Genomic DNA, 24,762 nt, shown 5'->3' on the forward strand with positions numbered 1-24,762 from the left:
ATATTATCCTATCCCCCCGGTGGGCGGGACTATCGACGTCATCCTTTAAAAGTCTCGTCTCTCCGCGCGAGAATTGTGCTAAGCTTGCCTCGCCTGCCGCCCTTGATTGATTCTCGTTGCGCTTGGCTGGATCTTTTCCGAGGACGTTCGTGATGGAGACGCCTTTAATACCGGGCTTACGGAGCCAGTGGCAGGGAAAATAGACGAGACTGTCTCAGAAAACCGAGAAAAGACAAAGACTGTGAGTGGCCCTGCCCTGTACGGAAACGTTAAAGCCGCTAAAAGGCTCCTGGGTTCAGTCGGTTTTGTAGCAGCCTTTCTTCCGTTTCACTGCCGACAATCAACTGGAAGGAATAAAATTAACGTTACTGATTTCATGCTTCAACGTCTAAAGGACACGACGTGTTTTGGTTAGTTGGGTTTGGAGGGTAGAGGGGTCTTCTTTCTATTTATTTATTTATGGCAGCCCTGGTAGAGGGGTCTTCTCTCCTATTTATTTATTATTTATTTATTTATGGCAGCCCTGGAACTCAGGAATGCGACGGGTTTTGCCTGAGCGCTGGCATTAAAGGCGCGCACCACCCCGCCACGCTCGCAATCGCTACTGAACGTTTATCATTCAGGTCACTAGGCCTTTTTTCTTTTGCATTCTTTCCTCTTGTCAGTGAATGCGATAAGCTCTCCGGCGCATTTTCCAGACATCCAGTCAGGTCCCTAAGGCTATGCAAGCGCCCTTGCGGGTCAGGTCAGTAGTTCTAGGAAACCCACCCGCTAGGGAAAGGTTATCTAACGAAGGAGAACAGGAGATAATTTGTACTCTGCCTGGGGAACGATTATCAGGAGAAGCAGATCCAGAGATAATGTGCGCTCTGGACTCACTCCTAAGTCTACTTTGTGAGGCTGTAAAAAGCAAGCTGGGACTGATGTCCACCTCAGCCTCCCGTCTACTCCAGGGTGTCTTTGTTCCAAGGCCTCTGTGCTGCATTGAACTCAGTACTGATGCTCACACAATCCCAAATTAGAGATCTGTTGTTTACCAATATCTTTGTTTACCAAGAGCACACTGTATCCACCCACTGTCTTGGGGATTGACAGCCCATCTTGAAGATTTGGGGCTATGATTTTTACACCAGAAGCCCTCTGGGACATGTGTCTGTGTGGATGAAGGGCCCCTCGAGGTGGCTTAGCAGGTAGGAGAGACTGCTACCAACTCTGATGTGAATTCAGTCGTGGGGAGGGGATCCCCCCATCATAGATCAAAGGAGAGAATTGATTCTAGTTGTCCTCTGATGACCTCAAATGCCCCAAGGCACGGTGCATAAAGACTAAATAGTTTAGAAGCCACACAGTATCTTAGGATGTCCTCATGGATGAACCAAAACTGCCTGTACCGTGTGGAAAGGTTCCACCAGCACCACGTGGAAATTTTCTAAGTTCAAGGCTCCAGCTTTTCAGCCTGAACAGGAACAGGATATTTGCCTGGGATACTTAACAAGAGCCAGGACTACACAGAGATCCTGTCTCAAAAAAAAATTATAGGGCAGTGGTGGCTCACGCCTTTAATCCCAGCACTTGGGAGGCAGAGGTAAGTTCAAGGCTAGCCTGGTCGACAGAGTGAGTTCCAGGACAGCCAGGACTATACAGAGAAACCCTGTCTCAAAAAAAAAACAAAAAACAAAGGGGGGGGGAAATATATATATATATATATATATATATGTGCTTGTGCACGCCACATGGCTTTCACATGCCACCGTGTAAGGCTAGAGATCAGAGGACGACTTCAGAGTGTTCTCTCTACCACAGGAACCAAAGATTAAACATGAGGTCATCAGACTTAGTGTCAGACACCTTTACTCAACCGAGCCATCTCATGACCTCAAAGGAAACTTTTTTTTTTTTATAGGATTTTCACTGTGTAACAGCCCTAGCTGTCCTGGAGGTAGAGGCAGGCAGTTCTCTGAGTTTGAGGCCTAGCCTGGTCTACATCATGACTTCCAGGACACAGTAAGACCCTGTCTCAAAAGGAGAGGGGCTTGGGAGGGTGCTGGTAGAAGGGGACGGGGCCTGGCTATTGTATAGATCCGCTCACCATGGCTGTGCTTACCTGCACCAGGACAGGGCCTCTCAGACCCCATCCTTGGAGGCTGATGGCTGCGGAAGGAGAGTCACTCTGTTTTGGGTGCCCATGCCCCAGAAGATGACCCCACACCCATGTGCAGATAAGTAACACTAGCTGGACTCGGTAGGGAAAGGAGGCCATGCAATTAGGAAGAAGACAAAATGGAGGGCGTCTGGTAGAGTTGGAGGAAGGTGGGGTGAATGCAGGTGATCAAAATACATTGCACTAATGTAAAGTTTTCAAAGGATAAAGACATGCCTTTTTTTTTTTTTTTTTTTTTTTTTTAAAGTGTAATGAGCCTGGAGGCCAGTGGCAGTGGCTCATACCTTTAATCCAGTACTCGGGAGGCAGAGGCAGGTAGATCTCTTAGTTCAAGGCCAGCCTGGTCTACAGAGCGAACTCAGCCAGCCAGGGCTACACAGAAAACATATCTCAAAAAAAAAAGAAAAAAAAAGGGAAAGTGCATGTGCATGTGTGCATACGCAAGCCCGTGCTACAATCTGGATAGAAAGTGAACAAACTAATTAATGAAAAAAAGGTAATGAGCCTGCAGTGGTGGCAACACACCTTTTGTCCAAGCACTTAGGAGGCAGAGATTGGCAGATCTCTTCTGTGAGTGTGAGGCCAGCCTGGTCTACAGAACGAGTTTTAGGACAGCCAAGGCTACTACATAGAGAAACTCTGTCTTGAAAAAAAAAAAAAACAACAAAATAAAAAGTAATTAGATGTGATTTCTCAAGCTTTCTGAAATTATTTAGCTCACTCGGTTCCAACTCCACAGTGAGCCCATCAATCCTGTGCTTCACGGACAAAGGCAATGCCAGTTCTGGTGAGGCTTCAAGCCTTTACCGTGGTTACTAGAACCTGGTGCTCCAGTGTCAACATTCTGAAGAGAAGGGGCCACTGAGATGGCTTTCTTCAACCTATATCTACTAGGATATCAACATTACTTTCAGAGTAAAAAAAGAATTACAACTCAAGAAACAGGTAAGGACGATTTGGCATGGTGGGGCAGAGGCCATACCTTGCCCAGCCACTCCCTAGTAACTTCCTTTCCTAGCAGAGTTAAAGATATGCTTTCATTACCGTCAGCACAGTTAAATTTACACAGCAGGGGCCATCGCCATTCAGCTCCACTTTCTGTTATTCCATAGCATCATTAAGACACATAGTGTGATCCAGCCACCACTCAGGAGGCAGAGGTAGGTGAATCTTCTGTGAGTTCAAGGCCAGCCTGGTCTACAGAGTGAGTTCCATGATAGCCTGGGCTACACAGAGAAACCCCATCTCAAAAAACAAACAAAAAAAGATAGTTGTTCAACCAAATCATGTGATTCATTAAGCCAGTACTAACTAGTCCCTTGCTTATGTTGGCGACTGAGGATACAGAGATGTATTGAGTCACCAACTATCTGATGAAGAAGATAGGCAGTCATACAAAACTTGTAATAGTATATAATTAAATTAAATGTGAATTGCTAACCTCAAAAAGGAGAAATACCTGCCACTGCAGTGTTTGGGAAACAAATGGTGGAATCTTTAGAGAAGATTCACAGGAACTGTCTCCAGAACCAAGTATGAAATGATACGTGAAGTGCCTCAGGAAGCAACAGCCTGGAAAAGGAAGAGACAGATCCATGTTAACTAAATTCTAGAGGCTGGGACACACAAAAGGTAAAGAAGGTATCAGGAAGCAGGCCTTGAAAACAAGGCCAACTAAGTCAGGGTGCTGCCAACCCCAAGAAACGTTTGAATCTCATTTCCTGTCTCCAGGTTCCTGCTCTGAGTCCCTGTCCTGACTTCCTTCAAAGGTGAACTTTGATGTGGGTGTGTAACTGCCACATAAACCCTTTCCTTTCCAAATTGCTTTGGTCATGGTGTCTCATCACAGCAACAGTAACCCTAAGACCAGCTTCTGTGAGATAAAATGAAAGGATCGGATAGCATCTGCTCACACCAATTTACTCATTCTGCTGTTGTGGCATCAGAACTTTGGCCAAACTGGTGACCTATATAAGCTTACAAAGACTGGCCTTCAGATATATGACTCCTGCCCGTTGTTTACTTCCCCCAGCTCCATTTTTATATGTTCGGTGCCACCTTAAGATATGGACAGACCAGCCGGGCAGTGGTGGCGCACGCCTTTAATCCCAGCACTCGGGAGGCAGAGGCAGGCGGATTTCTGAGTTCGAGTCCAGCCTGGTCTACAGCCAGAGTTCCAGGACAGCCAGGACTACACAGAGAAACCCTGTCTCGAAAAACAAAAAAAAAAAAAAAAAAGAAGACACCTGAAGATGACCTCTGGCCTTCACATTCACACCTGTAGGCAAGTGTATACACACACACACTTGCATATATATGCATATACCACATACACACAGATATATGGACATGAAACCAGGTGTGATGGTTCATACCTATAATCACAGAACATAGGAGACTAAACTGGAGGACTGCCACAAATTCAAGACTAGCCTGAGCTACAAACAACAACAAAAATAAATAGAGATTATTTCTAGTTAGTAATTTCCTCTTTTTAAGTTATTTTATATGTATAAGTGTTTTGCCTACTTATGGGTCTGTAAATCCAGAGGCCAGAAGGCAGCACTGGATTCTCTAGGACTGGAGCTACAAGACAGTTGTTCTCTTCTGCAGAAGCACTAAGAACTGAAGCCAGGGCCTCTGCAAGAGCAACTAAGTAGCACTTCATAAGTAACTTTGTTTTGTGCATAGGAGTTGTCTGTATTGATGAACCTGTGGTGGGTCTTCTCGCCTCACACACTGTTTCTCCAGATGGAGAATTCTAGGTTGGGAATCTTGAGGGGGAATCTTTTACTGGACTCTAGTCTCCAGTTTCAGCCTTTCTTTTTTTTTTTTTTTTTTTTTTTTTTTTTTTTTTTTTTTTTTGAGACAGGGTTTCTCTGTGTAGCCCTGGCTGTCCTGGAACTCACTCTGTAGACCAGGTTGGCCTCGAACTCAGAAATCCGCCTGCCTCTGCCTCCTGAGTGCTGGGATTAAAGGCGTGCGCCACCACCGCCCGGCTAGTTTCAGCCTTTCTTTGAGAAACATTTTCGTTTCTATTCCCCAGTGTTCGGATAGAATGCAATACAGATCTTTCCCATGCACTGCGATGCATGTCCACTGTGTTGCCAACCTGAAACCCACACCCTTCCTGCCTGAGGAATTCTGTTTCATTTTTTTATTAGTTGTCTCTTCGCTCCTGTCTTCTTCAAGTTCTCATCTGTACGCTATAAAACCTCCTGAGTTGATTATCTAACGCATTACATCGTCCTCTATATTCTTTATTATTGCTCACCCGTTGTCAGGGTTCCTCAGTGTTACCGCTCAACTGCCAATGTTCATTTACCTAAAACACACGACCTAAACCTATGAGCATGTCTTTCCATGGTTTCAGAGTCTAGATCCAGAGGCAGCTTAGCTGGAAGGCTCTGCATCGGGGTCTCTCTCATGGCTGCAGACAGAATGTTAGGAACTGCAGTTATGTGTAGCCAGAGTTTGAGGCAGACAGAGGAAGCCATTTCTAAAATGCCTAGAAGTCAAAGCGTCTCTAGCAATTAACAAGGCAACTTAGTTTCTACCCATATTGGCCTCTCTGTAGGCTAAATGTTTCTACATAGCAGCTTACTTTCCTCTGTGTGTGTGTGTGTGTGTGTGTGTGTGTGTGTGTGAGAGAGAGAGGGGGGGGGTGGGAGGGGAGAGGGAGGGGAGGAAGGGAAATGAGACATAGATGATAGACATATAGACAGACAGACATGATAGCAAGCACACAGATGACTTTCTATGATCCAGAAATAATGGTCACACTTATCTTTTCTATTGCACTGTTATTTGGGTCTTAAACCTCTCTTAAAGCTCCATTTACTTAAACACTTAGTTTTCCAGGTGGCACTATGAGGAGATGACTGGCCCTTTGGGGGTGATTAATAGAAGGTCTTTAGGTCATTGGGGGTGCTCAAAGAGACTGTGGGATCCCTGTCTCTTCCTCTTTTGCCCCACTATGCCCCGCTACCATAATGTATTGCCTCACCACAGAGACAATAAGTCATAGACCAGAACCTCCAAAACCATGGACCAAAATAAAACCTTTTCTCTTTATAAATTGATCATCTTGGACATTCTACTCCAGTGGCAGAAAGTTAATTAACACAACTTCCCAGAAGATGGTCACTAAACCAAGCCTCAAGGGAAGAGAAAGTGGACTCAGTTTTTGCATGGAAGACTATCAGAAGGTGTTGGAGCATCCTGGGTTGGCTATTCCAGTAGTTTCTAGAATCTGAGGAGGATGTATCCAAAATCTCCAGTGCTGCCGGGCAGTGGTGGCACACGCCTTTAATCCCAGCACAGCACTTGGGAGGCAGAGGTAGGCAGATTTCTGAGTTCGAGGCCAGCCTGGTCTACAGAGTAAGTTCCAGGACAGCCAGAGCTACACAGAGAAACCCTGTCTAGAAAAACCAAAAAAAAAAAAAAAAAAAAAATCTCCAGTACAAACCTGAAACTGAACAGTGTCAAAGGCTACGTATGCTGCTTTTTCCTATATATACATAAACTTTACCTGCTATAAATTTTACTCTATAAGTTTGCACAGTAAGAAACTAATAATAATAACTAATGAATATGAACAATTATAGCAATATGCTATAATAAAAGTTACTTAAACTTTTTCTGGGAGCCATGCAATAGCTCAGTCAGTAAATCATTTGCCTTATAAGCATAAAGACCTGGAGTAAGAACACACACAGACCTGGCCGGGCAGTGGTAGTGCACGCCTTTAATCCCAGCACTTGGGAGGCAGAGGCAGGCGGATTTCTGAGTTGGAGGCCAGCCTGGTCCACAGAGTGAGTTCCAGGACAGCCAGGGCTACACAGAGAAACCCTGTCTCGAAAAAACAAAAAAGAAAAAACAAAACAAAAACAAACAAAACAACAACAAACAAAGCCAGGGATGGTGGCATGTTCTTGTAATTCCAAACGTGGGGAGTGGAGATAGTTGGACCTCTGGAGTTTGTTAGCCAGTCAGCTGGCCTAGTTAGCAAATTGCAGGCCAGTGAGGGACATAAACTCAAAAAAGATAGGGTGGTGAGGTGCTGGGGAGATGGATCACCAGTTAAGACCCTTCTTGAAGACCTAGCTTCAGTCCCCAGCATCTACAACTGTCTGTAATGCCAGTGCCAGTAGATTCAACACCCTCTCCTGGCCTCCATAGCAACAGGGTACACATGTGGTACACAAACACCATGCAGGCAAAACATCTATTCTTATAAAAGGGAAAACATACTAAAAAGAGGGACCAGTAGGATGGCTCAATGGGCAGGTGCACTTGCCGCTGTGCCAAAGACCGGAGTTCAATCCCTGGGTCCCACATGGTTGGGGAGAAAAGAACTAACTCCTACAAGTTGTCCTCTGCCCTCTGCACTTTCTCCATGGTGATCTTACATGTACACACACACACACACCAATAACAACTTTTTTTTTTTTTTTTTTTTTTTTTTTTGGAGATGGAGTATCACTATGTAGCCCTAGCTGGCCTTGAACTGACAAAGATCTATCAGCTTCTGCAGAGGGCTGGGATCAGATGCATGTGACACCACATCCTGCTATGAATAAATAAATAAATAAAATATAAACAAAAAAAAGTTTAAGTGACAGTAACAGAGGATCAATACTTGAGAAGTTGTTCTCTGTTCTCCTTAAGCATTTCTTTCTTCCTTCCTTTCTTTCTTCCTTTTTTTCCCTCTTTATTTCAGGGGTTTTTGCTTAAGACAGAACATTATATAGCCTAAACTGGCCTTGAACTTGCTATGTAGGTAAAGCTGTCCTTGAACTGATTGGTCTCTCTGTCTCCTCTTAAGTGCTGGGATTACAGGCATGTGCCCCATGCCCGACTTTTATTCTGGATTTTTTTTTTTTCTGTTTTGCTTGTTGGCTGTCCTGAAACTCACTCTGTAGACCAAAGGCTAGTCTCTAAACTCACAGAGATCCACCTGCCTCTGTCTCCTGAGACTGGGACTACAGGTGTGCACCATCATGCCCTGCTCCTATTCCCAGTCTTGTTAAAAGGTTCCGTTTTTAAAGTTATAAGAATGTGGGAGGAAGACAAGGCTGTGTGCACTTGAGTGGAGTCCCTGGGAGGCTAGATCCCCCGGAGGTGGAGTTAACCGTAACTGTGAACCACCTGCTCTAGGTGCAAGGACTTGAGCTCAGGCCCTTGGAAGAGCAATGTACATTCTAACCTGTGACGTCTTCAGCCCCTTACTCTGGAATGTTAATCTTTTCAGACCATGACTGACCAAGAATAAATGAAACTTGAGTATGAAAACACAGATGGGAGAACTAATGTGTATTTTAATTTCCAAGACCATTCTCCTCCTTCTGGTTTTCCCTTTTCTCCATGAATACTATACATTATTTGACATTATCTTCTGTTTCCTGCCTTAGCTCTTCTTTCTCTGAGCCTTCCCCCAACCCTCGAACTTATTGAGGCCTGTGGTAGTTGTTGTTGTTATTTTAAGATTTATTTATTTTATGTATATGAGAACACTATCACTGGGCAATGGTGCCGCACGCCTTTAATCCCAGCACAGCACTTAGGAGGCAGAGGCAGGCGGATTTCTGAGTTCGAGGCCAGCCTGGTCTACAGAGTGAGTTCCAGGAGAGCCAGGGCTACACAGAGAAACCCTGTCTTGAAAAACCAAAAAAAAAAAAAAGAGAGAGAGAGAGAGAGAGAGAGAACACTATCGCTATCTTCAGACACATCAGAAGAAGGCATTGGATCCTATTACAGATGGTTGTGAGCCACCATGTGGTTGCTGGGAATTGAACTCAGGACCTCTGGAAGAGCAGTCAGTGCTCTTAACCATTGAGCCATCTCTCCAGTCCCCATTTTTGATTCATTAACAAATCTTAAAATAGTCTTTGGCTCTCCATGTTTCTTTAAGAAGGAACAGGAAAGAGGACACGGGGCTCATGACTGAGTGAGAGATGGGGGGAGGGTGAGACAGGCTTTCACTGCTCTGACTGTCCTGGAACTCTGTGGACCAGGCTGGCCTCTAACTCCCAGGGCTCTACCTGTCTCTGCCTCCCGAGTGATGGGATATAGGTGTGTGTGCCACCCACCACCCAGCATCATGACTGTAATCACAACGTTCAGGGGCTAAAGCAGGGGGATCATCACAAATGCAATCCCAGACTGGGTTACATGCTATTTGAGTTCTGCTCCATCCCAGACCATAAATTGTCTTGGGGCTGAAGAGATGGCTCAGCATGAGGAACACTGGCTGCTCTTGCAGAGAACCCAGGTTTGATTTCCAACACCCACATGGTGGTTCAGAACCACTTGCAATTCCAGTCCCAGGGGAATCAGACACCCTCTCACCCTCTCGTGCCTTCTCAAGCACAGGATACCCAAATATACATGCAGGCAAAACACCTATGCACATAAAATAAAAATAAATAAATCTTAAAAAAAAAAAAAAAAAAGACTTACTAGACACGGCAATGGCTCACACATTTAATCCCAGCATTAGAGAAGCAGAGGCAAGCAAATCTCTGTGAGTTTGAGGCTACCCTGGTGTACATAATGAGTTCCAGGACAGCTAGGACTATGTAGAAAGACCCTGTTTCAAAAACAAAAAAATGTCTCTTGTTTTAAGAAGACCAAAGTAGGGGCTGGAGAGATGGCTCGGCAATTAAGAGCACAGACTGCTCTTCCAGAGGGCCCAGGTTCAAATCCCAGCAACCACATGGCAGCTCACAACTGTCTGTAACTACAGTTCCAGAGAATCCAACACCCTCACACAGACATGAATGCAGGCAACATGCTGATGCACATAAAGAAAAAAGTACTTTAAAGCCGGGCGGTGGTGGCGCACGCCTTTAATCCCAGCACTTGGGAGGCAGAGGCAGGCAGATTTCTGAGTTCGAGGCTAGCCTGGCCTACAGAGTGAGTTCCAGGACAGCTAGGACTACACAGAAAAACCCTGTCTCGAAAAATAAACAAACTAAGTACTTTAAAAAGAAAACTGAAAAAATAGAATATTAATTACAATAATACTGTCAGCCAAAAATAGGGTGTGGAGGTCAGATGACATAGGGTGTGGAGGTCAGATGACCGTTTGTAGGAGCCAGTTCTCCTCGGCTGCCATGTGGGACCCCAGCACTAGACTTAGCCCGTCAGACTCACTGGCACGCACAGGCTGGAAGAAGGAAGCCCTTCTAGGAGCCAGTCCTGTCTCCGGGGTCTCAGGGGAGAGGCCTGTTGTGCTGGGATGAAGACAGAGAAGGATAATTAAGAACCCCGCTTTGAGGATCGTGGCTTCTATTTAACTGCCATCTTTCAGCCCTGTACACCAGGCCAGTCCTCACTGACAACTCTTCAAGATTGTCAGTCCCTTTCTATTCAGCTCACCATTGCTGTGCCAGAAGTTCTGTGGGCAAAGTTCCTCTTCTTGCTGTCAGGCCTGTCTTACACACTGCCTTCCACAGGGCTCTTACTGCCAGAGTCTGGAGCATTTGATGAATCAGCTCAGATCCAGATGAGCCCTTAGATTAAAACTACATCCGTGCTGGGTGTGATGGCACACACCTTTACTCCAAGCATGTGGGAGGCAGAGACAGGTGGAGCTCTTTTGAGTTCGAGGCCAGCCTGGTCTACAGGGTGAGTTCCAGACAGCCAGGGCTACACAGAGAAACCCTGTCTCAAAAAAAAAAAAAAAACCAACTAAATATCCTGTGTTCTGTTAGATAGTTTCCACATTTTATGTGTTTTCCACATAAATTTTATATGTTTTCCACATAGTTCCAAAATGTCTCATCTGTTACATTGTTTCCCTTGACAGCTAATATAAATGTAATTGATAATAATATTTTATTTCATTTTATTTCATTGCGGCAGGATCTCACTGTGTAGCCCTGACATACCATGACAACCCGGCTTGCCTGGTGCTCACAGGGATCTTCCTGCCTCTTCCACGTCCCAGTGTTAGGATTAAAGGTGTATGCCAAGACACCTGGTTATTTTAGCAGAATTGAGAAAGAAAAGAAAGAAATTCATAGGACCATTCTATCATTAAAAAAAACATTTTTGGTGACATAATTTCAAAATTAAAAACTGTAAGACTAGTACAAGGAAGTTCTCCATCCCCTTTGCCCTAATTAGCTATATGTCACCACTCTGCCAGTCTTTGCTTTGTCTCTTACCCAGTTGTCTTTCTTACAGTTAAAAATCATTTCTCATGCTCTATCTCTTTACCCTAAACATTTGTTTGTCCTTCCTTCCTTCCTTCCTTCCTTCCTTCCTTTCTTTTTCCACTTTGAGACAAGGTCTCAATATGTATTTCTACCTGTTCTAGAGCTAGCTATGTAGACTAGGCTGGCTCAGACTCACAGAGATCCTCCTGCCTCTGCCTCTGCCTCAGAAATGCTAGAATTAAAGGTGTGGGCCACTACACCCTGCTTGTTTGCATTTCTTAAGAACAATCACCTGGCACAGATACAGTCTAGCAAACCCGTTAGCTCTCCTGCTTCATCTAATTACCTGCAGTCCAATATTCCTGTTCTGCTGGTTGTCACATTAATGTCCCTACAGCAAAATGTTTCCTCAAGGGTCTAATTAAGAGCTTTGCTCCACACTTGGTGAGCGTGTCTCTTCCGTCTAGTGGTTCTGCCGCCTCTGCTTCACTGCACTGAGTTTGCAGCATGATCCTTAATTTGGGATTGCCCGATGTTTCTGTAATTAGATCTGGCCTAAGCATTGGGGGTGGGGGTGATCAGTAACATCAGTATTTCCCAATTGTTCGGCGACTGATGCTAAGGACATAATGTCTCCATCATTCATTTATTCTGTCCCATCACGCAGGCTCACTTGGGCTTGCTCAGGCTCCTCACGCCATCACCAAATGGGTGGGTACGCTATCATGAATTCTAAGAGACACACAATTTACAAAATTTTTATTTTAGTATATTATTGCTATTTTATTGTTAGTATATTGTCTATTTTATTGTATTCCTACTGTGCATGCTCTATAGGTTAAACCTTATTACAGCAATGTACATACAGGAAAACCATGATCCATACAGAGTGCAGCGCTGCCCATGGTCTAAGGCATTTACGGAGGGACTTAGCACCTATTTCCTGCAGACAAAGGGGGACAGTGTACTTCCTGCCAAGAAGCCTGACCCTTGTTCTGACCATGTGCACACAGGCTTCAACCTGTTCTGCAAGCTCAGAGCAGCCACATTCTGACGTGGCCCTTCAGCCAGCCACACCGGCAACTCCGCCAGTGAACCTATTCATAGTCATCTTCCCAAACACTCTTACTACCATGGAATATTTTTAGCACAATTTTTCTTTGAAGGATGATTTTTTTTTCCTTCTCCTAGTGGGTGTAAGTGTATTAAAACATTCAACTCAAAAAAGCTTCCCCTGTTCCCTTATTACAATCTTAATGAAAACTCACTGAGGTGAGTCAAGCAGACAGATATTCCTCCAGGCCTGAACCCTTCCCTTCTTTTCCTTCTGATTAAAGAAAACAAAACCACAGGGCGTGGAGAGATGGCCCAGTAATTAAAAACAGTGACTGCTCTTCCTGAGGACCTGGGTTCAGTTCCCAGCACCTACATGGCAGCTCACAACCATCTGTAAGTCTAGTTCCAGGAAATCCCGACATCCTCCTCTGGTCTCCATGGACACCGAATGCATGTGGTGTACATACACTCAGGCACATACATACACATAAAACAAAAATAAACCTCTTTTTAAAATATACAAAGAGGAAGGGGAGAGGGAGCATGCTTTGATCTGTCCTCAGCAGGCAGAGCCTCAGTTTCATGTGGTACCCAGAGTTGTGTGGCCAGAAAGAGCTAACACTCCCCAAATCCAAAGTGCTTCTGGCCCCTCACCTGTAAATGGAGATGATGTCTACCTTTTGGTCACAGATTAAACACTGTGAGCCAAGAGTGGTGGCTCATGCTGTAATCCCAGCAATTGGGAGGCCGAAACAGGGCAACCCAGGCTAGGCAGTGAGTTATTTACATGTAGAATACAGATGAACTGGGAAATGGCTCGGTATGTAAAGCACTCAAGAGGAGAACTTGACAACCTGATATTCAATCCCAAGAGCACACATAAAAGTCTGGTGCAGGGACACCTGTCACACCCTGTGAAGGAGATGGGAGAGTCTGGCAGAACAGGTCAGCAGGGCATATGCAGGGGTGAGCAACCAGAGAGACCTCTGTAACAAGCTGTAAGGCAAGGGCTGACACCCTAGCTTGTCTTGTTGTCTTTTGATACGCACACGCACACGCACGGGCGCACGCACGCACAGAGTGGAGAAGGAGGGGGAGGGAGAGGGGGGAGAGACAGAGAGAAAAAGGGAAGGAGGGAAATACTTTCAGTTCTACCTGCAATGTCTTCTGCTCAATCTTAGGCTTCTTGGTCTCTGAGCCACCTAGCCAGTGACCCACTTGCTGGGAACCAAGAGATGCCCGTCTGTAAACTCCAGCAGAGGGCGCTGTAGTTCCAGCTTTTCAAACAGGAGCATGCGTGGCACAGTTAAGCCAACAGTACTCTTGGCCAGGGACCCTCTGCCTTTGTAATACATAGAACAACTGTGTGGAACTGCATCCTGAAACCATACATGCTTATCACCGTCACAGGCCATCAAGTTTCATCCATACAACTAGATAGTCCATGCGTCTCACAGCCAGCTACGAAGCCTCCAGCGTGGGCCCACTTCTTCACTTCTCCTGCAGGGGCTCAGCCTTTCCTCCTTGTTCTTCACCACTGGGACTGGTCCAACTCACTGGGAGTTGGGACCTACCAAGTCCCAGTCTTTTCTGCTTCCGGTGCTGACTTTCAGAAATTACATCCTACATTCAGTAGCGGTCAGAGAGCATGCGCTATCCCTCTGGATCAAGGCAAGGATATCATATCCCCTATCCAACTCAAATCTGTTCAGATGAGCGGTCATACTTGCTGAACCCCCTGCCCCATCCCCATCATCTGTGCACACCTCTAAGGAGACTGATGCTGTCAGTCCAAGTCCTCCGTCTCTCCTGGAGACACACCCCCCCACACACACACACACACATAGCTATTTCAAGAAGCAGTTGTGTATGCTCAGGAAGAGTGTCACCTGAGCCAAGCAATTCAGATTAAACTCATGTTTCTGCCACATGTAAGTTTTTTACCACAGGCAAATGACTAAACTTCTCCATGTCTCTGTCTCCTTTTGTTTAAAAAAAAAAAAAATGGCCCCTACTTTAAGGAGGAAGGCACATGAGTGTTAGCAATCTTTATCTCTAGGAAATTCACTTACCTAAGTAGTCTGGAGCCCTAAGCCGCTCTGCTGCCCATGCCCCATCTGCTTCCCTACACTCGGAATGAGCAGGCACAGCACTCAAGGAAGACACAACGGCACAGAACTGGCTGCACGTGGCAAACATACCCTGAGGACCTGGCTACCTGGGCTTCTGCTTCTGTCCACTTTCTCCCAAAGCACAGATAATGACCCTGCATCAGGGAAGACAGTAAACACGGATGGCCCTCTGAACACACTTCCGCAAGTCAGCTTCATACTCCCAGACCAATACCATTTATGTCCGCCTAGATAGGGATCGTTTTCAAGTTAACAATACGTTTGTGTGTCTGTTTGATCCATGTGTAGATGGTGTGTGCACATGTGTATGAAGGAGTAGGCCTGTGCTCACACAGAAGCCAGAGGAGGGCACTCTATGTCCTATCGTTCTCTCCTCATTGATCCTTTGAGGCAAGGTGTCCTGAAGAACTCAGTGCTCCCACTTTTTGACTAGAATTGCAGCCGGCAAACATCGGCAATCCTGTTTCTTCTGTCCCCTGTGTTGGAGTTACAGGCATGCACGCATGGGGCCACACCCAGCCTTCTCATGGGTTTGAGGAGATGAACTCGGTTCTCAAGTTAGCACAGCAAGCTAACAGTCATAACTGCTGGGCCGGCCAGCCCAGGAGTCACCATGTTTTACGTACAATACCATAAAATTTTCTCTCATCCTGAGAATCTTTCTCTTTTTAAAATAGCTTATGGAAACTCTTTTTTTTTTTTTTTAAGATTTATTTATTTTATGTATATGAGTACACTGTCACTGTCTTCAGACACACCAGAAGAGGGCATCAGATCCCATTACAGATGGTTGTGAGCCACCATGTGCTTGCTGGGAATTAAACTCAGGACCTCTGGAAGAGCAGTCAGTGCTTTTAACAACTGAGCCATCTTTCCAGCCTCTGGTATGAATTTCTTGCTAAGTGGTATTACCATTTGTAAACCAGCAAGACCAAGACAGTTGCAAGTACTGTGTGTTGGATATTGTCACCATTATGAACCAAGAACCTGGAACCAACCCTTAACCTAGAAGTCAGATTTCAAGGAGTCACTAAGTCTGTGGATAACTAGATTCTAGGACCATTTCCTGCTTATAGGACGGCCTATAATACAGAAAACACTGCATCACTAGTTAGGATGAGAACAAGATGTACTCAAGCACTCTCATATTGTCCAGGATATCGTCAAAGTACAGTCAAAGCATTAAATGTAGTCTTAGGGCAACCCCCCAACTAATGACCCAATTCTAGAAGAAGCTAGTCACAGTCCATCCCATTTATGCCCCCACAAGGACCATTCAGGGCAGGGCATCAACTGGCTGTGTGAAGAACCTCTGTTGTACCACCAGCCAACAAGATGTTGATTTGAATCCCCAGCACAGTGGAGTTCTCTCATTGTGTCCTTTGTAGAGAGCATTCCCCAGTAATCACAACGTGTCTCTTACCCATCCTTCACCCAGGCACCTTCCAAACCTGGGCAGTCTGGGGGAAGAAGCTCTAAGTTTCCAAGGATATCTCCCAGTTTGACAAAAAAAAAAAAGAAAGAAAGAAAGAAAGGAAGGAAGGAAGGAAGGAAGGAAGAAAGAAAGAAAGAAAGAAAGAAAGAAAGAAAGAAAGAAAGAAAGAAAAGAAAAAAGAAAAAACCAAAGGAACCTAGGAGGGAGGTGTATGCTTGACTCAAGTGGCAGGCATCCAAGTGGGTGAGACTGTGGCGCAGACTCCAGACGCAGCTCCCGTCCGTATGGGAAGCTCAGAGCCTGCTGCTCTGTGCTTTGAAATAACAGAGAGCATCATCTGGTGGTATCTTAAGAACAGTCTGACGCCTGGAGACCAGAAGGTACTCTTGCTGTCACCTGCATTTAAAACCATAATTTGCTCTCAGCCCAGCTCCCAACACCCACCAGAAATACTCCTGCCATTATTCCTCAATCCACAACAATTTGTCCACGGACATACTGCCATTTTTACCTTGCCTTAAAGCTGAACAACCAGGCTCAAATGGTACCATTTCCAGAAATGACCCCTCATTGCTGAAACCCACGATTAAGTGCGGACCAGCCCCTGCTACAGGCCAGGATCCCAGGACAGCACTCTCCCTAGTCGAGCTATCAGGATGGCCAACCCCTCTTACATCTGCAGCTTCACAGAAGGGACTTTTTTTTTTGGGGGGGGGGTTGGTTTTTTGAGACAGGGTTTTTCTGTGTAGCCCTGGCTGTCCTGGAACTCACTCTGTAGACCAGGCTGGCCTGGAACTCAGAAATCCGCCTGCCTCTGCCTCCCAAGTGCTGGGATTAAAGGTGTGCACCATCACAGCCTGGTGAGAAGGGACTTCCCCCCCCCCCAAGACTACGTTTAAACCGTTCCTCACTCCAGTGGGATCCTCAGTCACAGGATGTTAAAGATTTCCTTTGGAGGACAAAATGGAGAGGCAAGGAGAGAGATGCTGAGAGTGAAGCCGAGCTAAGAAGAGGAGGAAAACAGTTCAGGGATTGGGAAAGAACGCCACAGAAGCAGCATCACCTCACCCTCGAGATGAGTCAGCCATCTTGAGTAGTTTCCAGAGAGAAGGGTAAATACTGATCTAGTCCCTGACAAGCACTAATAAGAAGGGGAAAAAATAAAAATCTGAGGGGGTGGGTCAGAGCCACAGCTCCGGGAGAACAGAACAGAGACACAGAGAAGACAAAATGAAGCACTGGTTCTTATTAGGAGCTTGGCTAGGGGAAAAGAGGTCAGGGACCCGGCTTCTTTACAGCTTGGGTGACAAACTGTGTGGAACAGCCAAAAGCAATCTCGGAGCAACCCTAGACAACACCCTTCTTTTCACCCCTGACCAAGCCACTCTGTCCTGCATCTTAAAAGTTGTCACCTCCACTCCGCTTCAGGGTTCTGAGATGCATGCAGACAGTGTTGCACTGGACATTATGGTGGTCACTGCTGGCCCCAGAGACAGTTCTTAGGGCTGCTTGGAGAAGGGGGGGGGGGAGCTGCTGCTGCCAGTGCCCGTCACTAGCAAAAGCTCTGTATGGACGCAGCTTCCTTACAACCCCATCTTTAGCTCAAAATCAGACCATGTCTTAAATTTCCACACTGGGGAGGCAGAGGCAGGCAGATTGCTGAGTTCAAGGCCAGCCTGGTCTCCATAAGTTTCAACCCAACTAGGGCTACATAGTGAAATATTGTCCCAAATAAAAACAAACAAACAAAATCTAGATGTGTTAGATGTAAAGCTAGCCTGTTTCCTTTGCTTTGAGAGGCCCAGTGAAGGAGAGCTGGGTTTTGTGAAGCAAAAATCTGCTTTATAAGAGATAATTCCAAAACACGACCACCATGTACCCACCATGCAACTTTTCCAGGTCCCCCCCTCCCTCCAACATCCATCCTTCTCCACATCACCCAGCATTCCAGGTTCCAGTCAACAGAAAGCTCCTTCCTCTACCCCCCTCTTTCTGTTTCTGAAGCAGCTCCCATACTGCTGCCTGAAGCACCTTCATAATTCTGCCCTGGCCCACAACTGTTCATCTTCCAGGACTTAGCAGCCCTGACTTCTCCTTTCAGACCATTTGATGTTCTATGCCAATGTCAGTCTGGGGAAAGTCTACGCCCATTTGCACCTGCACTGGTGCAAATATCTATCCTAAATACCTATCCAGCCTCCCAAGTCCAGTGGGAAGCCATTCAAAACCTAGGAGACAGAGAAGAGTGGTGAGGGCTTCTCATGAACCCCGAGTTCTTCCTCCTTCCCCTCTATCACGGGCTTGATGATTTAACTACTGGGATGTGGAGAACCAAATGTCAGAGCTAGGGAAGATCCCTATGTACCTAGTTGGCACAGCGACCAGGAAAATCAGAGAAGAAAGTAGCCTCATTTGCCAAGTACTCAAAAAGAATCTTCTCATTTCAGACCAGAAGGATTCGGTGCCCACAAGGCTTCCCCCGATCGCCTCAGAAGATGATAATTATTCTGTGCACCAGAACAGCCATGAGAGGTACCAGGAAGCTGTGCGGAAAGTGTGGTTAAAAACATGTAAGTACCTTGGAGTGGGAAACACGAATGAGTCTGAGCTCCTAAAGAGGGGCTGGGATGTCACAGGCTCCGTGATAGGAGGGGGTGCTGTCCTGTATTCCTGGGGCTCCCAGAATTGTGAGGATCACAGCACAAAGCTGAAACAAGAAAGAACGTATGTGGTGTTTTGTCGCGCTGCTGTACCCGCTGAGGACGGGGAGAGCCAGCATCAAATTTGTAATTTGAACTGAGCCCAAACTCAAACAAGTTGGGTGACCTTGGTGAAGTTCCTTCAGCCATTTAACCTCTCCCAACCACATGAAAATCGGAGCTCATTAGCTTCGTCCAGTAAAGCTTGTAGGACAGACTCTCAATGCATGCAGTATATCTTAGGAATCTTCAAGGAATTGCGTTCTCTACAGAAAACTGTTCCTACCTCGGTAGTGGTGGTATGCACCTTTAATCCCAGCACTGGGAAGGCAGGTAGATCTCCGAGTTCAAGGTCAGCCTGGTCTACAGAGTGAGTTCTAGGATAGCCAAGGCTACACACAGAAACTCTGTCTCAAATTGAACAAACAAATGAAATAAATAAACAAGCAAAGAGGAAAGGAAGAGGAGGGAAAGGAGGGGAAGAAAAGGAGGAAAGGGGAGGGGGAGGGCAGGGGGAGGGGGAGAGGAAGGGGAGGGGGAGGGCAGGGGGAGGGGAGGGGGAGGGAAAGGGGAGGGGGAGAGGAGGGGGAGGGGGAGAAGAGGGGGAGGGGGGAGGGAAGAGGGAGGGAGCCATTTCTGGGGCTAGAGAGATGACTCAGTGGTTAAGAGTCCTTATAGTTGTTCTTCCACAGGGCTGGAGTTCGGTTCCCAGCACCCACATGACAGCTCACTGCTGGTAACACCAATCCCAGGGGATCTGACACTCTTTTCCTCCATAGACACCCATAATGTGGTAAACACAACAGACCGGCATACATACACAAATAAGGAAAGAAAGAAGAAAACCATTTCCTCCCACTCTGCTTCGCCCCCCTCCCTTACCGGCTCCCTCCTTCAGTAAACACCAACTTTGCTTTATCAAGAAAGGCCAGCCCCGAACAGCTCACAATCCGGTTTCCATTTGTATGATATCCTTACACTGACAAAGGCACAGAAGCCAACAGGTCAGTGTACCAGAATTTACAGACTGCAGCCCTGGATGACAGCTTGGAATTGTCTGGCATGTTACTGCCCCAATGTGACATGTACTGTAAAATGTCACCACCAAGGGTCAGGGATCTCCCAGTAGTATTTCCTATAATTCTGTGACTCTGTAACTATTTCAAATGAGAGCTGATTCCCCCCCCCCCCCAAACTGGGAGGATTGAACCCAAAGTCTTTCACTGAATTTCACTTCACCACAGGGTTATCCCATCAGCTATCTATCTATCTATCTATCTATCTATCTATCTATCTATCTATCTATCTATAGTTTTTAAAAGACTTATTGCATGTGAGTATATTGTCCCTGTCTTCAGGTACACCAGAAGAGGGCATCAGACCCCATCACAGATGGTTGTGAGCCACCATGTGGTTGCTGGGAATTGAACTCAGAACCTCTGGAAGAGCAGTCAGTGCTCTTAACCGCTGAGCCATCTCCCCAGCCATATATATATATATATATATATATATATATATATATATATATAATTTTCAGACTTTCACTACATTGCTCAGACTTAAACTTACAGTCTGCCTGCTTCAGCCTTCCAAATAACTGAGATTACAGGCTTGCACCACAGGTCAGGCCATAAGTAAACTAAAAACTTTTAGATATCAAAACAAATATAAGAAAAGGGGTATTTAAGTTATTTCTAACAGAAAAAAAATTAAAGCTTATTAATTAATAGGAAGACAGCTAGGTAAAAATGTAACATTTAGTCAAAGGATTAAGGATTTTTTAAAATTCTCAAGATTACAGAGAAAACCAGAAAATATTAGATTGATCTTTAAAATATGAAATTTTACAAGGCCTATCCTTTAATCCCAGCACTTGGGAGGTAGACCAGGCAGATCCCTGTGAGTCTGAGGCTAACTCAGTCTACATAGTAAGTTCCAGGATAGCCAGGGATATGTAAAGAGACCCTGTCTCAAAAACCAAAAATTAATTAATTAACAACATTAAATTATTAACAACAAAGCAATGGAGGAAGGCAGTCAACACTAACCTCTAGCCCCACACACAGAGGAATGGCACATATGCACACTCATGTGCAACACACACACACACATATGGAGACAGCTTAGTCGGTAAGGTGTTTACATTGCAAGCAGAAGGACCTGGGCATGGAAGTACGCACTCATGACTCTAGAGCTGCTGAGGGGACAGGTGTGTCTCTGACACTGGTTGGCTGCGCAGCCAACCTGGTCTAATCATGGAACTCCAGGTCGTAATGATGGACTTTCCTAGATGGCTCCTCGGGAGCCTTTGGCTTCCATGTGTACCTGAATACACATAGACCTGTACATAGCTACACCTCCACACACACAAACACCTTATATAATATTTTGAGCAGCAGGTACTCGATAGCATCTGCACATGGTTTCTCAAAGTGGGTGGTGCCGCTTTTTCGTTTCAGGGAACTCCCTAAAATGAGCAGATTAGGCGTTACTTCAGATAAAAGGGAAACAGTGAGCGAGGGTGATTAAGAAAAGATATTACAGGAGAAGACACTACTAGAGACTTGATGTGCTGGGTTGGGGGGGAGAGATACCCAGGGGTGTCCCACTCACTCAGAGGAGAAAGTGAGGAGAGATGGGGGAAGAATTGTGGGGGAGGTGACTTGGAGGAGGGCAGTCACAGGGATATAAAGTGAGTAAGTAAAAAAAAAAAATTAAAAATACAATTAAAAAAAATTGACTCAGTAGACTCCATTTTGTACACTTCCCAAGTGGGTTTCCACCTATTTTTCCACAAGTCTTAGAGATGGGCTTACTTAGTAACAGGAAAATCTAAGACTAAACCATCTGACCATGAAGGGTGTGAGATGCTGGAATCTAGAAGTGAGGTAGGGTGTGGTGACCACGTACCCAGATCCCTCCACACCTGGTCACAGCAACTTCCTGGACTGTGCTTTTTATCCTGAGACAGAAAAACAAGGGACTCTGGAGGAAATGAACTCCTGCCTTTCTTCCAAACCATCCAGTCCCCAATCAGGTCTTCAGAGCCCCCGTGACCGACGCACAGAACTTCAGCTTCTGGAGGTCCAACATCCCGGGCGTGCGTCCAGAGAAAGCCATTCCATGGATCAAGACTCCACACCATTGTCTCATTAAAAGCCCAATGACCAGGTGATGTCTCAGTATCACCTGATGCTGAGGGAGGGTCAGGGTGGCAGAAGTTCTCTCTCCACACTGAAACCTGTAGTATGGTTCAGCTCCATTTAAGTGGCCAGCACCTTTAGTCCCAGTACTCAGAAGGCAAAAGCAAGTGGATCTCTGTAGTCTGTGAGTTCAAAGCCAGCCTGGTTTACAGAGTTCCAGGACAGACAGAGCTAAAAAAAAAAGGGGGGGATTTGTGGGGGTGTCAGGGTATGGAAGAGGTTTGAGCCTTATCAAGGAAAGTAGGCCTCAAACCCTGGTCTCTACATGGTGTAGTGTCTGCTTTGCTTTATGGGTGATGCTTCGAACAGGCACAGAACCAATGTCTGTAGCATTCCTGTGGGATCCTGACGGTGTTTCCACCCCAACCAGCATCCATTGACAGTAGTCCCACTCCGTCACACTGCCCACGTGCCCAGAGGCAGTCACAAAGACCGATCTCAAGGATGTCCCTTTCCCTTTATCCTGGCGTGGCTCAATCTGAGATAGTTTCTCTCTTTTTCAGATATGTGGATCATTCTCGTCTCAATGACAAAACCTTCAGTCTATACTGAGGAGGGCACGCATGCAGGACAAATGAAAACTGGACGAGAGCATGAGGAGGGGTGAAGATGGCCTCGTGAGAGGAGAAGGGGGGAGGGGGAAGAGTGCAGAATAAACAAGCTGAACTAGAAGGCACTTGTGCATACTGGGTGTGAGAGGCAGGGGAGTTATCCCAAGGCCATGACTCCCAAGTGAGAGTCCTGATGGGGCTAGATCTTGGTGTGAAAGATGCAAAGGGCTGTAAGGGCAACCACAGAGGTCTAGGCCTAATGTGTGACAGGGGTCAGAGTGAACATCTGGGCTGATGCATTTGTCCTCATGATGCTGAAAGGCCTAGAGCAGTCATGCTCTCTGAAGATGCTGCAGCTTTATCCTGACAGGCAGAAAACCACAGGAAGCTGTTAGATCACAGATGAGAGAGGCCCAGAGACCCCTGGGACAGGAGCTTGCCTGCTTTACCAGGCTTTGTCACTTTCTGACCCTGACACCGCACCAAACAGCTGCAGAGAACAGGGCCTTTTTTACAAAGAGTTTGATTTTATTGATATTTAAATATATTAAATATTTCACTGAAATACATGGAACATCACCCTCCCCCACTCCCACAGTGGTTACATTAAAAAACCAGAGCCCATGGCCTCCTGTACCCTGACTCCTTCACCAACTGGTGAGGAGAGGGGCTATGATAACTCAGAGAAGGACATGACTGGCTGGCACTGTGGTACAGGGAGCCAGGGTGTGGACAAGGCCCTCCCACCTGGCAAGAAGCAGACCCAAAGGCGAGGTCTCCCCGCTTTGGCTTGTATACCTCACCCCCACCCCAATGGCATCGTGTAGTCCCTTCCTATCCAGAGATAGGATATGGCTGGGGAGACAGGCAATTTTCTGCCTGGACCAGCTAATCTTCTTCTCCCCTGCCTTGGATAATCAAACGCCCAGTGGTCCATCGACTGGTACGTGGAGATTCCCAGGAAAGCAGTACCAAGCCAGAAACCAGGCCTCTGCAGAGAACTGGCGGCAGAAGCTTGAGGAAGGGCAAAAGTACAGCCTGCTCCTTCCACACCTCCTGAAACTCTCTCCTCTGCCCTTCTTGTCCACATCTAAGACAAAGTGATCGTCAATCAAAATGGAGGCGGAATGCCTCTGGCTTAAATTGGTGCAGACAGAGAAACCAAGGCACCCGCTAATTCAGACCAGAGTCAGGGAGGCTGCAAGGATAAGAGGCAGGCTTGGACAGCCAAGTTCCAAGCTCCTAGGCTCCATCCCCCTAGTACCAAATTCTGGGTCCTCAAAGAGGGATCCCACACTATGCCAGTCAGAAAGCATACCATGCCCCCAAGACACAAGTTGTGGAACCCAGGAAATGCCTGAGTCTCCACCCACGAACCTCCACCAGTTCAAGTCCAAGGAACACTAGAGATTAAGCAGATGCTGGGTCCCTGCCCTAGGCAGGGAGACAGTCGTACTGCACATGTGGCCTCCAAATGGCACTTAGGGATTTGGCACAAAAAGGACTCCTCTCTCCAGACCACTCTCATTTTACTACCAAGCCCCATCCCACTTCTGTGCAACCTGGGCTTTACTCTCCATCCCTTGGCATAGGAAACCCTGCCTTGACACCAGAAGACAGAGGCCCCTGGGAGAGAGGCGGTCCCCAGGTCCCCAGTGGAGACACATGGAGACCTCAAACACACACACACACACACACACACACACACACACACACACACGGAAGCAACATGCACACAGTTACACAAACGCACAGGGCCTCCCTAGTGCCAGACTTAGGAGGCCAGGTTTGGGGTCAGGGCCATCTTTCTTGGAACCCTGACCCTTTTGCTATTTGGCAATACAAGGGGTAGAGACGCTCCAGGCCCCCTGCCAGCAAGACAGCAAGTGAGCATGTGGGCACACTGGAGCCTCAGGTCAGTGTGGCCTCCACTGCCGCCTCCTCCCGGGCTGCCTGCATTCTTCGGCACCTGCAGGTGAATGTCCAGTTCCTGTTCTTCTGATGACCTCACACACAGGCTTGCTCACTGGCTGGTCATTTTCACAGTACCAGTGAGGTCAGATGCCCCTTTCCCTGGAGCATGCAGGAATTGGGGCTGAATCTTCACTGTCAGAGGTCCCTTTGTTCCCCTTTGGGGACAGATCACGGGACTAGGATTTGGCAAATGGAAACATCCCCCTGAAATATGGTCAGAGCTGGGTCCCACAGTGTCTCCTTCCTCCACCTTGTGCCTAGGAAGGAGACTTGGCTGGCACTGGGTGTGCCCAAGAACAGTGCTGCGGACACGGGCAAGCAAAGGTGCTTGTTCTTCATGCCTGCCACAGTCTTTGTACAAAAGTAGTCCCAGGAAAAATAGGGAAA

General features: G+C 46.5%; 1 protein-coding gene across 2 annotated transcripts; it reads left to right on the top strand.

The window, feature by feature from the left end:
- The first annotated feature begins 2 nt into the window (after positions 1–2).
- Positions 3–23,889, top strand: Spmip11 (sperm microtubule inner protein 11). Of its 2 annotated transcripts, XM_076912033.1 has the most exons (6): positions 3–410; positions 1,904–2,004; positions 2,114–3,106; positions 18,396–18,518; positions 21,674–21,818; positions 22,354–23,889. In XM_076912033.1, exons 3-6 carry the CDS (start codon positions 3,028–3,030, stop codon positions 22,400–22,402), a joined length of 396 nt encoding a protein of 131 aa, XP_076768148.1. In that variant the 5' UTR covers positions 3–410; positions 1,904–2,004; positions 2,114–3,027; the 3' UTR covers positions 22,403–23,889. The 2 variants fall into 2 exon arrangements, with proteins under 2 accessions (XP_076768148.1, XP_034372120.1); XM_034516229.2 differs by lacking the exons at positions 1,904–2,004; positions 2,114–3,106.
- Positions 23,890–24,762: the final 873 nt, after the last annotated feature.

The sequence above is a fragment of the Arvicanthis niloticus genome, chromosome 13 (genome assembly GCF_011762505.2).
Source record: "Arvicanthis niloticus isolate mArvNil1 chromosome 13, mArvNil1.pat.X, whole genome shotgun sequence".
In the NCBI taxonomy this organism is placed as follows: Eukaryota; Metazoa; Chordata; class Mammalia; order Rodentia; family Muridae; genus Arvicanthis; species Arvicanthis niloticus.

Bases quoted from the DNA above. Each gene is read 5' to 3' on its own strand.
- Spmip11 (XM_076912033.1), top strand. From the start codon at position 3,028: ATGGCTTTCTTCAACCTATATCTACTAGGATATCAACATTACTTTCAG. The intron at 3,107-18,395 runs GTAAGGACGATT...TTCTCATTTCAG, and splicing joins AATTACAACTCAAGAAACAG to ACCAGAAGGATTCGGTGCCC. The intron at 21,819-22,353 runs GTGATGTCTCAG...TCTCTTTTTCAG, and splicing joins ATTAAAAGCCCAATGACCAG to ATATGTGGATCATTCTCGTC.